This window comes from Ochlerotatus camptorhynchus, unplaced genomic scaffold (genome assembly GCF_037179485.1).
Source record: "Ochlerotatus camptorhynchus isolate MF236.1 unplaced genomic scaffold, CSIRO-AGI_Acam_v1.1 ptg000240l, whole genome shotgun sequence".
In the NCBI taxonomy this organism is placed as follows: Eukaryota; Metazoa; Arthropoda; class Insecta; order Diptera; family Culicidae; genus Ochlerotatus; species Ochlerotatus camptorhynchus.
In genome coordinates, this window is record NW_027040730.1 from 202,178 (window position 1) to 221,377 (window position 19,200).

The following is a 19,200-nucleotide window of genomic DNA, read 5'->3' on the forward strand; positions in this document are numbered from 1 at the left end:
TACATTTGGAACCAGTTTGCGAGGTAGGCGACGATTGTTCATATTTGACAGCCACCTCCCCCCCTTGGATTTACCCAGTCGCTGAGAAGCCTCGAAATAGCGTGTAGTTATAGTACACAGAAATCAAAAAATACGCAAAAATGACTATAAAGGACTCAATTTTGACTATAAAGTATGCATAGGATACTACACGCTGACGTCACGAATGAACGCGATGAACCCGCATTCATCAGTCTGACATCCAGTGGTGGTTTGTTTACCTTTGCTTGTTAGTCGATTCAATTGGATTTGATGTTTAAAAAAAAAAGAATTAAAATATATGATATCCGACTATGTTTTGTTTGTGCCGGCGCCGGTGGTGTAGTGGTAAGCGTGACTACTTTCTAACACCCCAATGGGTCTGGGTTCAATCCCAGCCAAGGTCGGTGGGATTTTTCTGAGGCATACAAATCTCTGGTCACGTCTTCCTTCGGAAGGGAAGTAAAGCCGTTGGTCCCGGCCCATGTGTGTTGTGAATGGGTGCGATATCCTACGCAGGTGTGGAAGCTGCCTTTCTGCACATTCGGTTGCCGTCAATGGATGGCAATCGATGTCCGTCGGTGATTGACACTAGATTGCGGAACAGAGACCTTCTACGATTACACAGAAAAAAAGTTGTTGAATATTACATCCAAACTGCTGCAACCAGGTCACTGCATCGGTTGTGTAATATAACTGTTGATATAACGTTGTACGATGTACATCGATTTTGCGAACAAAATTACATCCATTGATGTAATATTGTTACTGCTTTTTGCTATTACATCATTATTTCATACATCAGTTTGAATTACATTGAATGATATTACATTTTTTGTTGCTGTGTATGTTGAAACTTTGCACAGTTGTATGTTATTGTCGAACATGCCATTTTACATATTTGGTTCCCTAGTTTTGTACACGATTAACACTTGAAAAGGGCTTATGCAAAAATGAAACGCATCAATTGAAGAACTTTTTCAACACTGTCCGGGTGGGACCTAATGAACGACAATATGTACACGTTTTTTCAGGCATTCGTTGGTGTATAACTGTCCGTTCATATTGTTGGTTTGATGAAAATCGGAGCCTTCTGGCCACAGCTGCAGATTCGCTAACATATCAGCTTACCGGCTAACTTGTTCGCAAAAATAAATTTATATTTCTTGGGAACATCTCCGCGACTCCTGGCAACATATAACTTCTGTCCCGGAAGCTGTTTAAAGTCCAATTTGACATCGTTCATAAGGATGCATCTGTTGAATTTGGTCAGCACCTGATCATACAGCTTTCGGGCCCTCATTTTGGCCGTTATGTATTGCTTTACGGCCCGGTTCGGTTGCGTAATAGCCCGATATTTGAAGAAACCTTCCTGAATGCATATATTTCAAACTGTACTGCGAACAGCACCGAGTTTGCTGTCCTGGAATCCTGTCAAAAGTCCTGGATCCACTTTGAAAGCCTTCATGACGTTCTGACGCAGTTTCCGGGAAACAGACAAACGTTCCTTGATACGTTTTTCAGCACTGCACAGCAGGGTTGCTTCCACTCACTTGCTATAAAAAAATATTTTTCGGAATTATGCAATCATTAGATGTTATGTTGTACTTATAAGTAACAAGAAGAGGGTGTACAGTATGTGTTTGACTGATAAAACCTGTCAATTCCGCTTTCAGAGCGTCACAATCAGCGATCTTATGATTCGTGAGCGTTCACTCAAAGTGAGCGCTCACGAGTCGTAAAATCGCTGATTGTGACGCACTGGAAGCAAAATTGACAGATTTTATGTGTCAAACATATACTTCATGACCTCTTCTTGTAACTTACAAGCACTAATTAGCATTATACTATTTCATGATTTCATAATTCCGAAAAACTTTTTTTAAAGCAAGTGAGTGGAAGTAACCCTGCTGCACAGACGGTGGTTTTGGCCATTCTCAACTCCTTTGCGATCCTCATACCCGACAAACATGTCGGGTTTTTGTATCTTGTGTCTATACTTAATTCTCTTCTTTTTATTCTTTTAAAAATGCTAATGGTTGACAGAACTATGCTGTGGCTACCACAGTATTTTACATATGATCGTCCATAAACAGTAGCGCCAAAAGCATGCTGTGGTGGTTTCAAAAATTGGCCATTTAAATTGATCAATGGATCAATGAAAATGCTGAGGTTTTGACAAAACTGTGCTGTGGCTACCACAGTATTTTACATTTGATTGTCCATATACAGTAGCACCAAAAGCATGCTGTGGTGGGTTCAAAACTTTACCATCTAAATTGATCCATTGGCAGGGCTTTACTCTGCATTTGAACTTATTTACCAAGGCGTATCGATAGAGCTTTGAGTGGGTTGGTTTATTTCCTTTAAATTCCGTTATAATTACTTATCTTTTGACAGATATGCGTATTTCGTCTACTACTTGCAGACTTCATCAGTGCCAAGTATCAGTGGTGTTGAGTACTTGGCACTGATGAAGTCTGTAAGTAGTAGACGAAATACGCGTATCTGTCAAAAGATAAGCAATTATAACGGAATTTAAAGGAAATAAACCAAGCCACTCAAAGCTCTTCATAGATAGAAATAATTTTGCCGAAATAGATTAGACAACCAACTCATACATTTTGTACGCGTGTTCGTGGCTAGGATAAATATTTTTCGCAAACACGGCGGCATATGTCAGTTTTGTGCTTTGATCTGAAATTTCTTTGTAATTTGTATTGATCATTCATGTCGGTTTGTCGATGATGACTCTCCATTTGATTTGCATGGAGGTACTCGACTCGCAGAATAATGGGATATATGTAATTCCAGCTTCCTGCGACAAATCTAAAGTCTGATACACCTAAATTCAACTTCAAGAAAAACATAATCATGCCCTAAAATAAAATTACCATTTCACTATTGATTTTTTCTTGTACGCCCCCAAAGTTGGTACAAATGTTATAATTTATCATCCCGAAACACACTTTTGCCTATAATTCTTCGAATTATATGATTTTTTAGGGAAAAGTCTGGCTCTAAAAGACCCCCCAAACAAGTCCCAGAACAATGAGTTTTATTTTGCACAGGCGTCGAAAACCTCTAAACGAACTTTTGCCTCACCTTAATCCAGTGGTTCCCAACCTTTTTGCTAACGCGGCGCATTTTGAAATTTTCTGAAAAAGCCGCGGCGCACCAATATTTAATAGAAAAGAAGGGCGAATTTCTTTATAGAGAATGAAGTTTTTTTTTTGTTTTAATAAACTTTTCCTACAATTTTACAAGCTTTTTGATCACCAAAAACGTACAAAATAAGGCAAATTTCCAATTTTAAAAGTAAAAATTCTGATGTGAGTCACGTTTGACAGATGTTTTACATTTTTAATCACCGCTACGACAAAAGCATAGTTGGTTGGATGTCACTATTGCAGGGGGAGAGATTTGAGACCACTTCTCAACTACAGAAGTGAACAGAGGATACACATTGAATTTTTTATTACATGTTTGAATATTAGGCACTGGTCATGAATGAATTTGGAAAAAGTTACGTTCCCTAACTGTAATATACACTCAGGTCTTTTTTTTACACGGGGGATACGAACCGTGTAAAAAAACCCTACGAGATTTTGATTTTTCACATGTTTAAATGCTTTAAAAAAACGGATTTTGATGCCATTTGTAATTATAGCATGCTATGGTCCATATAGACATATTTTAAAATTTTCTGTGTTTACACCAAAAATTACATTCGATTACCTATAGCTTGAAACGGATAATGTGATTGGAATCAAGTCAATACGACGTATCGTTATCGAGAAATCGTTAAAAAACCTTGTAAAAAAAGACTTCAGTGTACATATATTTTTAATGAGCCCGCGGCGCACCTGGGAAAGCTTCGCGGCGCCCAGGTTGGGAAGTACTGCCTTAATCTATTGAATATTTCGGATGAATGGCTGAATTAGATTTTATATGTTGTGTTAGTTTTATTTATTCTCTCGTTGAACTTAAGGCATAAAATCCTAAATTTCAATTACAGAATCAACCCATCTCAATACCGTAACATTTTTTTCAATCGCATTAAAGTGCTACACTTAATACCTGTCAGTTACGTGTGAATGAACTTATCGAATATCGCACTCAATTATTTATTGAAATGTTTCCTGTCCTGTCTTGCCTGTCCTTTGGTACTTATTTAACGTACATAAAAAGTTTCATGTAGCTAGGGCTTGATACAAAATGATTTGTTAACTTTGTACTGGACAAACCTGCTCGTACTAAGTATATTTTTTTCTAAGACATTTGTATTACAAATAAAAAATGTAACATATTCATTCACAAATATGACTGGCCATCCCAAAACAGACAGTTTTAGATATTTGTAATTTATTAGAAATATTCAACTTTATATTGCCAAAAACATAGAATCGGTCTTGCCAAATAGATGTAAATATAAAAAATAAAATAATAAAAAATAATACAAAATATTTGTCGTTCTAGAATTCCAAACAAATTAGTTGTATAAATCTATTATAGAAGAATGGATTGATTGATATTGCTACGGTTAGAAGGGTCACAAACTGATCTTAGTATGACATTTTACACGTACTCAGTAGCTCAACTATTTCTTGGATTTGTGTTTGAGCCGGTGGCTTTACTTGGTCACATACAGTAGCAAGCAATTAAGTTGCATCACCATGGAATCTTTCATATGCGGTACATAACATCAACCCGTCATTTCGGGAAGCCATTTTGGTATTTAAAATCGCAGGTTGATGCAAATTTGTTTTCCACTACTGTATGCATGTGCTTATACCTAACATGTGTCTTATACAGACTAAATGGTTGTAGTATGCGAAGAGCAATTTAAATGCATTTAGTTGCGATTGAATCCACCGCCGCCGCCGCCGCCGCTGCTGCCACCGCCGCCGCCGCCGCCGCCGCCTCCACTCAGATTCTCACGTACGCTGAAATAGAATAATGATAACAGTGATTAATTTTTAGGTCCAATGTAAAAAATAGGAATTAGGATTTTCAGTTGAATACATTTTCCCCACCCGGTTATGTTGTCACTATGGATCGATGTGTTCGGCTATTGTTATTTGCAGAAAGCAGCAAACTTTGTAGAAAGACTTGAGATTTATTGTTATTATCATAAACAAAACAACAAAATCACTAGTCTTCCACACAAAATATTGCAATGGGTGGTTATCGTAGCAAATGAAATAAGAATATTCAAAATGACCATTGTTGGTTTCAGTAAGCATCTTTTATCTCTAGAAATGTGTTTTCCTTATAGCGACGAAATTTAAACATTTGCAATAGGGGAAATGGATGTAATGTCGTCTCCTGATTTGGGACCGTACATAAATTCAGCAATCGACTAAATGTTCAATAGCGACCACAAATATCCATAAGTATCGTCCCAATGACGCGTTCATCTAGACAAAATTAATAAATAGCAGATTTTTAGCGACGGGCCCAATCTTAGATCCATAGGCCAACATTAGAGCCATTTCCCCTATGCGTCGATTTTTGTGTACATGACGGTGTGCCGTTAACCCTTTACTTCCCAGAAGGTTTCTGATAATTTTGAGATGCAAAAAGATGTTCCATGCCTAAAAATTATCGAATCCTTAAAAAAAGTTTGTTTTCCAATAGTTACTCAGTAAATCTTCAAGAATACATATGGACGAGAATAATGAGCACACGGAGAAGCTTAAGTAAGTACCTACTGACTATTTAATGGTAGATTGACAAACATGTGCTACCATGAGGAGAATGGTTAAGGGATAAATCTTAAAGCGAATCCAATCCAATAAAAATACTCCTGATTCCCGATTTGGATCGAAACGGATTTCCCGTACAAAAATAAACGTTTACTGCCCATAAAAGCACATCAGTCCCATCTGGAAAAACGCTATTGAAAATGTATTTATTCGTAGACTCTTATGGATGGGACAACCAAGTTTTGGTATTTTTCACCATATTTTCTGAACAAAACATGTTACTATAAGTGCACAGTGTAAAATGCAAATAGTTTACAATCGATTGTAATGGATAACTCCTATGCTTGTATGGGCAATATACAAGGTTGCAAATAGGGGAATGTACGTCGTCAACCTTAGCAGCGTCCGCGCTTCTATTAGCATTTTCGCAGCGTCACACACACACACACACATATGCCGTGTTTGTTTGTTTACGTTTGCTTGCTTCTCTATCCATTCCAATCGAAAGAATTGTCCGAAACTGTTCGAAAATGTTTTTACAACTCTTCAACCTGCTCTTCTCAGATGAGAGTGACGGTTGTCGGCAACCTGTTTTTCTATGAAAACTAAGGAAACGTTTTTTGGAATTATTAAAGCATTAGATCACATTTTTTGTTTCTATATCCAAGACTGCATAATTTATGTTTGCCACATAAAACCTGTCAATTTCGCTTCTAGAGAGTCGCAATCAGCAATTTTCTAAATTATCAATCATTCATCAGCTGATCGCTGATTGCGACTCTTAGAAAGCAAAAATGGCAGGTTTGATGTGTCAAATACATACTTTGCAACCTCTTCTTATAACTTACATGTAAAACATGTATTCATAACATCTTTTAATTTCATTATTTAAAAAAAAAAACATTTTTTGATGCGAAATACGCATTTGCAACCTTATGTATAGAAAATCTGTTCCGATTGAAATAGGATAGGGGTGAATAGCACCATCGAATAAGAGTTCATCTACCCAACATTGAATTGCGATATGATTGCGTGCGCGAGACTCGGTATTCTAGAAATAAGCAAAATAACTAATTATTTACAAAAGCTTCAACGTTTATCTTCCAGCTCTTGTAAGTAGGTATTTAGTGTGGATACGTGCATAGTTAGTAGCTGTGTAGCATTATTTAATAGGAACGCATTTAACAGTAGTTCTTCTTTTTTCTTTGCTGCAACCTAGCTTTGATTTTAACAATCACTTTAACACAAATTATGTCATATGTTGGAGGGGCGGGGACCGTACCTCTATGCTGGGCTTTTTGCCATTCGTTGCAGATTTCACAAATTAGATGAATTTATGTTAGGTAAACAACGGACACAAAACAAGTACCTATCACACCACTGTATAAACGAATGATGTGTGACTTACCTCTGTTGTAACATGTACTGAGCAGCCTGGATTTCTTTCGGTGATCCGGTGATGGTGATGATACGATCGGTTGATCCCGGCAGAGCTTCATCGATTTGAATAAAAGCATTAGACTCATTTCGAATACGACGAATCCGACCACCACCTTTTCCAATGATTGCACCTGCCAGCTGTGAATAATAATGGAAGTAAAAAATACTATCCAAGTGCGTGTAATTGTCTGTACTTACATCTTTTGGAATTGTTACTTGGGTGGATGTTTTGTTGTCCATGGCGGTATTGTTGCCTCCGAAACTTCCCATACTTCCATTTCCCATGTTACCCATATTGCCCATGTTGCCCATGTTAGGCATATTACCCATATTTCCTCCTGAACCTCCAAGGTTCATTGCTCCCAATCCACCCATTCCAAGACCGGCACCACCTCCGAAACTGTTTCCTCCCATTTGGTTTCCATTGACGTTTGGTGCCCAAGGATTGATAAATTCTCGTTCTCTGCAATATATTGATTAAATTAAACTGCGTAAATATATACTGATGAAACCTTTCCTCCTCAAGCATTTTTTGTTTTTCAACAATATTGATAATGTTTAACTATCTTACAGAAATTCGTATGAGTGTGGAACTTACAGAACTATTGCTCTTTATAAGGATTCATAAGTTCATAAGAAAATTGATACACTTAAAGATCAAAAACGACGAAACGCTTGTGACCAGGAGAAGGAAAGGGTTGAGTGAACTAACCTCATGCCGCGATTGCGATCATTTCCACGATCATATCCGCGACCACCGCGGCCTCTTTCATCAAAACGGTCACGTCGATCGAAACCACCCGCACCGCCGCCACCGCTGCCTCCGTCGTTACCGCCACCGCTAGCATTACCTCCTCGACCGTTACGGAAGTTGCCGCCACCACCGCCGCCAATTCCATAGCCACCATACTCATCGGCGTACATATCGTCGTAATTGTGAGGATCGTAATTGTGGACTGGACCCTTGATCGGTGTTCCCTGGATCAGCCCAATGATATCGTTCAATGCTGTCAGACATTGTTCCTCGCTTCCAATCACTTGCGCAATACGGTCCGTGCTCTGTGGAGCAATATTGGAGAAAATTTTCAGCCTGCAGCCAATTTGCTGAAAACATAAATAAATAAACAAAAGAATACAAATATAAGAGCTGACGATAAAACCAATAGTCTTTAAAAATAAATAACTAGTTAACAAGTAAGCTTGACAACCCTCAATTATTCATTTAATGTAGATTTATACTGCCCAAAATCCCATATCAGTCCCATATGGAAAAAAGTAGACATTGAGAAAATGACAGTTAAGAGCAATTTCCATGTAAATATTTTAAAAATCATAGTAAGTTAATCGATAATGTTGTGCGATTCAAAAAGCAGAACTGTAACTTGACCTCTGGACGATTGAATTTCAGGATGGGACTGATAGGGGGGATGGGGGCAAGAAGACCATACGGGGCGAGATGGGCCACCGTTCGTTCGGGCATAATACCTACTAACTCAATCTAATTTTTTTTACAAACTTGTTGAAAATGCTTCTAATATGCATCTCCATAAAAACCGTATCAAAATTCAATTATATGTCTAAGATAATAATGGAAATGTAACATTAACTCAAAATCTTTAGAATATTATAAGATATGCAGATATGCAAACATTTTACTGATCCGCTGGTTCTACAGCGAGCAATACACGCAACTGTTACTAAAAGAACTTATGTTTCTATTTCACATGATTCCTGAATGTTATTTTCTAGCGAAAACCTGTCAAAACGTTAACTTTTACTAGGATGCTCATATTACCCCGTATGGTTGTAGATCGGAGCAAAAACTGATTTTTTTCACACATAATAATTTATTGAGTCTATCATATTTTATCCATATTTTGAACATTGTATATTATCAAACATATTCCAAAGCATGAGCATGATCACAGCTATCATACATTTATGAATGTTTTTCATGTATTATGATGTGTTTTTCTTGGGGGGACCATATTGCCCCTATCTACCCTATGCGATTACTTTGCTTGATGGACATACTGACTTGATGTTGTTTTCACATTTTTCAAGCACGGCGAATGAGAACAACCCAAATTTGAGTTTAGTTCACTCATAATCGCCAAAAGTGCAGGAACTCAGCGATGAGTAAAATTTGTCTCATGTTTTCCCAGGATTTTCTAGGGAAAAATTCCCGAATTTGAGAAAAGTAAAGATTGGATTCACTCAGTCTATTGGTACTACTCCGAGACTGCATAAAATTTTCGTCAATTTCCTCATTTTCCGGCAGATTTTTAGATTTTCCACAGGAAACCATGAGACAAATTTACTCATCGCTGAGTTCCTGCACTTTTGGCGATTATGAATGAACTGAACTCAAATTTGGGTCGTTCTCATTTGCCGTGTGATCAAAGACCGTAGTTTTATCACGTAATATGAAAGTAGATGCCAATTGATAGTGGATAGCGTTATTATCTTAAAATTGACGAAAATCCATATGGAACTGACATGCGATTATAAGGTAGTATAATGGAAACATACAAAAAATTTGTGCGGCAAACCACCGCTAGCGGTAATGCTGTAGCAACGCAAACATGGTCAGAAGTATGTACCAGTAGTAAAATGAGTTGCTGCCCACCCATTTGCGGGTATGCTGCGTTGACGCGCGTTTTTACGTGTGCATCATTTAATTTGAATATGGGTACTTCTGACCGCGTTTGCGTTGTACCCGAGCAAATTCAGTTAACAAAATGAAAGTAAATCGATATTAAAGTTTGCAGTTCCTATCATAATGAAAACTCATTTTGATGTCAATTGTCGCGACATTAGTCAGATATCACATTGTGCTTTCATTATGCAATCAAGACTTTTTAAATAAAAGCAACTTAACTTGAAGTTCTGCTGTTAACGCCTTGTTTAAAATTTGATTAAAGTTCATCTGCCGATGTTAACGATTATAGTTTATTTGTTTTGTTTTACACATTTTATATCATTTGTGACTTGCCCGGGTGAGATTTGAGCTCAAATCTTTCAGCGTGAGAGAGAAGCATGGATGCTAACTATTTACACCAGGCCCGTATTCAGTTAAACATTGAGAATACAAAAACATAAATCAAATTGATTTCATTGAAAGCAACATTAGTTTTCCGTTTGATTTACCAGTGTAAATGTTGCTCTCATTTGTGCTGTCAACCAAAATGAGATCAACTGAAGTATTCAAAATAAGTTACATCAAAACAGCAAATTTTGATTTTAATTTGATCTCCAGTTTTGCTTGGGTATCGAACCTAAATTTTTAGATTTTCAGTTCTTTATCTATATAGGGTAAACGTTTGTTTTGTGTTCCTATTTTGGCCATCTTTTGACGATATTTCACGTTGTTTCAATTTGAGATGTTCAGTTGCTTTCAGTTTGTTGGTACAAATCATATGCGTCTATGTACATAAACATTTCGATCACAAAATGCACGAATATTCTAATTTAATCGGTTTGGCCAAAATAGGAACCTATGGCCAATACTGGTGCACTTCCTCTATATAGACCGTGCAAGTACCATATTGCGAACAGCTCCTTATTCTGATCGGCAAGACATTCTTTAAATGTTTGAACAATAATGGATCAACTATGAAATAGCTTTATATTCCTTTAACTATGTTGTGTATATCTTTATTACAACAAATAAGTCAAATTCACTACATTCAAAACATTCCTCTTTTGGACGTTCTAAAGTGAGAAAATGAGTTAAAAGTGGACCATTTAATTTAAAACCGAAATAATTTGAAAAATTCTTATAAAATATATGTTATGCATGAAAGGCTTTTTTCTTTATAGTTATGACCTTTAAGAAGAAATTTCTTAAAACATATGGACTAAATTAGGTCCAACCATTATTCATTTTTTGGTTAGGTCCAACCAAAATTCATTACCCTACGTTTGTTTCGATGCGTTGGCTCATAACAAAAGAAGGGTTCCAAGCAAATCCATTTTTTTTCTTCCATCATTCGTAGAACGAAGCAAAAATTAGAAGAAAAAAAAATGGCGTTTCAATGTGTTAGGACGGAATTGTAAATCATAGATAGAATTTGGAATCAAGAAGCAGTGTTAGATTTCTAACAAGATCTTAATTATGTGTGACTCTTTATCAAATCCAATAGTACGTATAAATAGAAAGGTAAATAAATATGGAAGTCATATATAGTAGAATCACTCCATTTTTGGGTTCATATCCGTTTGAAAAAGATAGGTTAAGTGCGGGTTGTACTTAGTAGGACGAAAATTAGAAAAAAAAAACCCTATTCTTTGAAAATTCATAGAAATTCAAAATTCTAATAGAAACCGCCAAAAGTCTGGTCCAACATGAAATAATCTATTGAAGATCCACGACAAACTTTTAACATCACAATAAAAGTTAACAAATGTCCTAGTAATGCATACATTTCAAGAACTAATCTTCAAAAATATCAAAGAAATAAAAAGTACTAGACAAATTTTGACAAATGCACATATAATTTAAAAATTTACAAAATCATTTAATGCCCTAAGGTGAAAATTTTCATTCGTCGTTTTTCTGAGAAATTGCAGAAAGGGTCGGAGTGATAGAAATAAAGAAAATCAACAAAAAATGAAGCTTAGGCGTAGACGGGACAAGATCACAAACCGGGACAAGATGAGCACCCTTCAAGTTTACAAAATCGTATTGAAGATGAATGAGAACGATTTGAAATTACGATTATGTGAAATTATTGAAAGATAAAAGTCGCGATCGAGGATAAAATCGGATAATTACTGTAATTAAAATTATCGACAGCTCATGTTATTAAAGTTTTTAAAACTGCGCAGAATTTACGTTACGTTACATTATATATTCAAAGGTATTAAGTTATATCAAGAGATAAGCTGAAATCAAGTGTTGTGTGGTTTTTTGAAACCCAATTCAGTTTTTTATTGATCTAAAACTGACGGTGGTGGCGAACGAAAAACAAAAAAACAACTCATGGAACCAAAGTGTAACGAACGGAGCAGTAGAAAAGTGGAACGTGCGCGATTCTGAACATCCGCACGCGCCATGCCATAAGCATACCTTCCCATACACGTTTACGAAAACAAAGCAACAAAAACCCGCGCTTTTAATTTTTCTGTTGTAAGTTTGAAAAAGAATGATACTCATGAACGAAGAAGAAATTGAAAGACTCGAAGGATGAAAGCTGCAAACTCTCCTTTCCATTAAAAGGAGGTTGATATCGAAGCAGATGATGTGTGTTGAGGCGGAAGAAAAAGAATTTACGAAGGAGCAAGAAGATAAACGAGCATATGTTTCAGTTTATTTTAATGATTATTGCTTCTCGTTTCGAGTTTGTGGCTTTTGAGGAATTTACGTGTATTCAACTACCGTCAGATCTTTACAGGAAAAGTCACAGCATGCACATGCCCTCTTACAGTCGGCTACACATACATGTACATACATCCTGTTTCGTTGAGTTACTGCTATGCTATGAATATAAGAATACCACAGGAAGACCCAAGGTAATGGAAGAAACCAAGCGAAGAAGAAATAATTATCGAAAGCAGTCAGCCAACATGAAGGACACTGACGAAGAAAGAATAAAAACGACAAAAAGACAACATATTACGAAGAAGATTCCCGCATATTGCATGAATCGTATGAGGCGACAAAGGTGGAATATAAAGCTGTTTTTTTAGGGTACTAAAACAGCAGCTGACAATGTGTACCCTCCGTCTGTTACAAATTGACAGGTTTCGGAGATGATAGTTGGTAAAATTCATATGAACTTTTATCTTCTAGCAATGTATGCTCATAAATAGAGATGTAACTGTGAGAGCATGCGTTGTTATAAAATGAATATCTTTTCATAAAGCACACAATTGAAATGACCAAAATTTTCAACATCTAATGACATCTCATCCGATACACCGCAATGAGGTCTATCATTGCGAACAGCTTCGATTAAAAAAAATATCGAACCAAACGTCTTGCCCCATTGGACAACAACTCAAACTAACTGAAACTAAGAAAAAATAAAAATTAAATAAACCACTATGCACATACTCCTACGAAAATCGAAGTAATATAATTAAATATAATTTGCGTTGGTTAAACTTGATATAAACGTTACCTGCTGAATTTACGTTCCATTTGCCCATGTGGAAGTTTCCGTCAGATATGAAAATTCGATTTTTCTTTGTCTCGAAGTTACACCGCGGAAGAACATTCACTGCTTATCCAATCGATTATTGAGTAGTGTTCATGAGGATTTTTCTTCACTCGATACTTATATCTATTGTATTCTTTTCCACATCCAGAAATACGAAGCAATGCCATAAATTTGCTCGTTTAATTTTTCAACCGACAGAGGAAATCCAAAATTAATTCTTTCTAATATCTGTGCTACCTTTGAACCTCTCCTAGTAATAATTATAATCCGAAAGACAGCAGAAAGCGTTTGTAGGATTCAACACTATGTAACAAGGACCAAAGCCGCACGGAAACTGAATAAGGAAAAAGGTGCACGGCATGATGAAAGCGGGTGCGCAGGCTCGAAATGTGTTCGCTCTCTCACTCATGCTCCTTTCGACTTCCTTTGCACACAACTATACGAATAAGATCGGTTCCCTTTTCCGTTGGACGGAAGAGAGCGAGAGCGAGAAAGAGAGAGAGAGCAAAACGATACGAATGAGACCAATACCATCATACACACTGGTAAGGGAGGATTTCATATCCTTTCTTATGCTTCCACCATCATTACCGGATAGTATCATCATCTCTGTTGCACGAACAATGCCATGATGACTGAACAGATGCAACTATATCATCGAGCCGGGTGTTCTCTTGATCAGCGGATCGAGACGTTCGTAGCGGCTGCCGATCACATAATGTAGTAGATCTACTATGAGGACCTGAACTTTAAATTAATATATTAACTCATCATGTTTATGACTCTACAGGTAGCAAATATTGCTGATTTTCAAATGAAATTATCACTATGTTGATACATTTGAATCCGTGAAATTAGGATAATATGCATTTTTCAAAAAAGGGGTAAATTTACCAACATCACCAACCAACGCTGCAACTAGCAATGAACGGAAATAAACCGATCGACTTTGCGGTTGACATAATTACTTCCTTCCTGGTATTCAGGGCAAAATTTGTATAATTACAACGTGACCAACGAATAACTGTGTAGCGCTCTGCACACATTTGTTGCATGTGTGGAACCACTTATGATGCGAATAGGCTATCGCTTGTAGCAGCGTGCATGATAACCGTCCTGGGAGTGCAAATGATGACCACTATCATGGCTTGTAAAATGTATCTACCGTAGACATTATGTATTCTATTCACATATGCTGTAGGGATACTGTCATATACGCAGTAATTGCATTGCTGATTCGTCATTCCCGTAAACTAGTAATTTGGTATTCGCTACAATATATAATCATACAACTGTTCAATTAACAACCTCCAAGAGCAAATATAGTTGAGAAATATTCAAAATGTGCTTCACAGAACAAAAAAAAAATAACAAGTTTAAGAAACTGCTCGTTAAGTGTTTTGTTCTAAACGGTATTATAAATTATAAACTTTACGAAATAAAATTGAATGCCAGATGGATCTTACAACCATTCCGAGATAAACTATTCTCGCTCAAACTCTGCTACACTTGGGCATATATATATTTTTTTTTTGTTTATTAATTTATTTGATAAGGCTCAACCGAATTAACTTTACAGAGCCGAGGATTATTGGTCACTATACAATACATCTTAAAAATATAGTCAAAAGGTACAACACAATAAACACTTTATCTTCCGCTATCCAAAAAGCCTCCTCCATCAGAACTGGAGCCGCTTCCAGTAGTTTCATTGTATGGCAAATTGTTGTACGCCAACGAGGGTCAGAGCGCGTCCATTGCAGCAATGGACGCAAAACGTGGTCAGCACTCACACACTCATCACGAAACGGTTGCTTTCCAAAGTCGACGACGCATCGACCGAAAGAACTGCTGATGAAGAACAATGAGGAGGACCACACAATAGTTGCTGCCGAGAAAACAGACGATCGCGTAGCACACATCGAGAGTGGTCTGCTTTTGTCGACAGCCGAGTGAACACTCTGGGCAAATATATAATACATATTATATTATAATTATTATATTATATTATTATATTATATAATAATATTATATTATATTATATTATATTATATTATATTATACTATATTATATTATATTATGTTATATTATAATATTAACAATATGGTCCACTACCCAGACAACCAGAAGTCGTATAATAATGTACAGACAGTATCGTAAATTGCTACAGTTTTAGTCAAAATCGCATATAAGAATGGCATACCTCGCATTATGTTCAAGTTAAATCGTATAGAATGCAAATTTCCGACCAATATGCGATGACTCATTTTTCCATCGTACTGTATCACAAATTAAATCGGATTACATCGTAAGACTTTTTAAAATGAATTTGTTATTACAGATTAAATCGTATATGATGTTAAATCAACTCGTTTAAAATTAAATTAAAATATGCACGTATATGGCCTCCACTTTTGTACGTATAAGCCATTTCTTTGCATTATATACGAATTGTTTGTTTGTATATATGTTTGTATATCACGAAAACAACTTTGAATATACGTGCATTCTGGTTGTCTGGGTATTTTGCTTAGTTGGCGAACTGAATTTTAAGCTATGAAGAAAGTGGCCAAAAAGGCTACAAATGTATTTGTATATCTTCACGAGGGGTAAACCAATTGAAAATTTGTATAATATGTAAAATGTATGTATTTCAGCATATTATGTTATTTGATGACACGTCAGAAAAATGTGCATGGAATATACAGAATGTAATTATTGAAAATAATTTGACTTTTATGTTTGTAACACGTGCTGTATGTGCGCCCCTCGATTGTTGGATGACTGTTGCTGATCTTTTTCAACGCTAGATGGTGCGAGAAGCAATATTATTCAGGTGGCCATTGCAATTTTCGGAAAAGGCAAGAATGGATCACATTGTTGACATCATATATTTTCTTTAGGTCTACAGTAGATATCTGCAACATCTCAGCTAAACAATTAACACAGCAAAAATTGTTCGGAAACATCGAGCTCCTATAATTTTCCACGAGCTTATTCAACTTTCATGAGCTACGTCTAGGATATAATTTTTCAATGAAAAAAAATATTGCTGAATATTATTCAGTTTCAATGAAATGGCGTTGAAAACCCGAAAACGCTTCAATACAAAGTGGTAACAAAGCGGCGCCGATGGTGTAGTAGTAAGCGTACTGGCCTCTCACACCAAAGGGCCAGGGTTCAATCCCAGTCAGCTATTGTGAACAAAACTTCGGAAACACTTTTCTTGTGACTCAAGGCTCGCCTACGCAAACTAACACCATCTTTGGGTTTGGGGAATGTTTCCCCTATCCGATGATGCGGGTAATATGCGTTCGATAGGCGAGGAAAGAATAAACAACGCTTTGTTAAAAAAAAGGTTGATAGTACATTTTCAATTGTTGGTCTACAATATATTGAATTGGTTCCGCATTTTTATAGAATTATTTATATAAAAATTAACAGCACTGCTTTTTATTTTCCAGAATCCCCAGAGGGGAGGCTCAGTAATCCACATCGACTGCCCATTCTATGGAGCCAGCGACACCGGCCATAAACCCACGGTCTCCAACACATCATTGTGAAGCATGAGATTAAGCCCAACTACCAGCAAGGTACAAAAACTAGCCAAGAGCAGGGAACAGTGCTGTAAATTTTCAAAATCATTTAAACATTTTTGATGAAAATGAGAAAAGTAGCTATTCGCTATCAAAGGGGACCTCCTCCGAATGGGTGATATCAGTTGCTTATAGCGAATTCGTTTATTATCGGGGTTAACACCAGTTCCAACCCAGTGCGAAACCGAACTTTTTGTCAGTGTAAACCTCAACCTGAGCTAGGTTTTAAAAACAAACGAGCAAACTGACGTTTGTCAGAAAACAAGCAGACCCAATCTTGATACCCGATCCAGGTTGAAACTGAATAATAAACGAATTCGCTATTAGTCATTTGACGAAGGCATGGATCATTCTCATTTGAGAAACGCTATATATCATTCGATTGAGTGTAACCTACACACAAACGGAGCTCTGGTCGACATTCCGGCGAAAAAGCTAAGCCAACCCGACACCAACCTGATTTCTATCAAACCTCAACCCGATGTTGACCCGACATTGACCCGACATAAACCCAAAATTGACCCGACATTAACACGACATTGGGTCGACATAAACCCAAAATTGACCCGACATTAACACGACATTGGGTCGACATCGACCTTAACTTAGCCTTACATTGATCCGACATCGGGTCGACTTGTCTGTTCGGGACCATTTTCCTGAATTTCTTCCATACTCCACTGTCGTATATCAAATGATACTCAATTGACAGTGACAATGCTTCGAATGAGAAAGGTCATGTGAGAATTCGTTTACACAGAATTGATTGAATGGTTGTAGTGGTTCATCTTCAATCGAATGATATGAAAATTTACAGCACTGGCAGGGAATACTCTTTGGAATCGCCTTGAAATGCTTCACAATCTCTTGTAAATTTACTTAGAATCCTACTCAATCCTTCTCCCTCGGAATTCTATTCAGGACTTCATTGTAATTCTACTTAGAACGATCTTGGAATTCTGATTATGTTTCACCTGGAACCTGGAGTTCCTCAGAATTAATTTGAAAGGAATACTAAGATTTCATTTTCCTAAAAACTCATTATTTGATATTATACACGGAATTGCCTTTAGCTCATTCCTAGAGATTATTGGAAATTCTCAACAAATATATTCAAACTTTAAAACTTTTACAAGGCCCTTAATTTATTTGAAATGTGGGTTCTTGGAATTTATTCTTGTCCTTAGTCTTGAATATTGAAGATAAATCTAATCCAGAATTATCATGTAACTAACGAGGAAGATAAAGTTATATGTACCATTAAAAAATATTTTGAAATTCCTCAGAAGGTTTTCTGCCTACTTCAATATTTCAAATAAGTTTAATAAAGGAATTTGAAAATTCTCTGAGAAAAAATAAATTCCCTGAAAGGTTTTTCAGATTTTTCCGGTAATAGACACACTGAATGAGGCCATTTCTTGTGAATGACTTCTTTACTACCGATTGTTTGCTGATGCTTCGTATCATCGTACCCAGGTTTGAATGGTAATAACAACAACTCGATCTTAAGTGGTGTGCTGTGATATGAGGGGCACAGTGGCCTTATGGCGACCGCTTTTGCTTACTAATGAAAGACAGTGGGTTCAATCCATTTCCACCGATTTTTGAGCTGCATACCGATAAATAATTGAGCACTAAAATAATACGGATTTTATGTTTACCGATATTCTATTCAAAGCACTTTTGTGACCAAATACTTAGAAATTATTACCGACTCCTGTAATGTTTACTGAACTTTACACAGCTGAACTGTTCGGTAAAAATCGGGCATTTTAATTAATTAATTTAAAAAAAATTAAGGCTTCAACAAAAAAAGGAAAACTTCACCACAATATACAGTGGGCCAGGAATAAAATCCAGCAGAAAAATAATAATAACACTCTGGAATTGCATCCAATTAAGTTGACGTCTTCAGCCAAGTTTCTTAACTTAGTGCATAAAAATAGTTTAAGTTTTGGCCGCAAAGATGGCAAATCGATACCAACTTTTTTTATTTCGCACGCTAGAGGTTTGCTGTCTTCGGAAAAGTTGGAGACCGTACAATTTTTTGAAAAGTTGCTCAATTACAGTAGGTATCACAATTATGTTTAAAGCTGGGATTGATTTGGTCTATCTAGCTACTAATATACTTGAAAGCGACTCAGTAATTAGCCACAGCACATTCACCTGTCAATTTTCACTCGATTCTGCTGAACTGATTCGAAAAAATAAATCATGAAATGAACGATAAATACCCAATGCATTTATTAATCCCTTACTTGAGGTTAATTCTG

General features: G+C 36.5%; 1 protein-coding gene across 2 annotated transcripts in view; it reads right to left on the bottom strand.

The window, feature by feature from the left end:
• Positions 1-3,963: 3,963 nt before the first annotated feature.
• Positions 3,964-19,200, bottom strand: part of HnRNP-K (Heterogeneous nuclear ribonucleoprotein K) — a 44,806-nt gene continuing 29,569 nt past the window's right edge. For both annotated transcript variants that reach the window (XM_065225882.1, XM_065225883.1), the window contains 4 exons: positions 7,879-8,270; positions 7,365-7,629; positions 7,135-7,304; positions 3,964-4,964 (listed from right to left, as the gene is read on the bottom strand). In XM_065225882.1, coding sequence (XP_065081954.1) covers positions 4,874-4,964; positions 7,135-7,304; positions 7,365-7,629; positions 7,879-8,270 — 918 coding nt within the window. In that variant the 3' untranslated portion in view covers positions 3,964-4,873. The remainder of the gene's footprint in view (positions 4,965-7,134; positions 7,305-7,364; positions 7,630-7,878; positions 8,271-19,200) is intronic.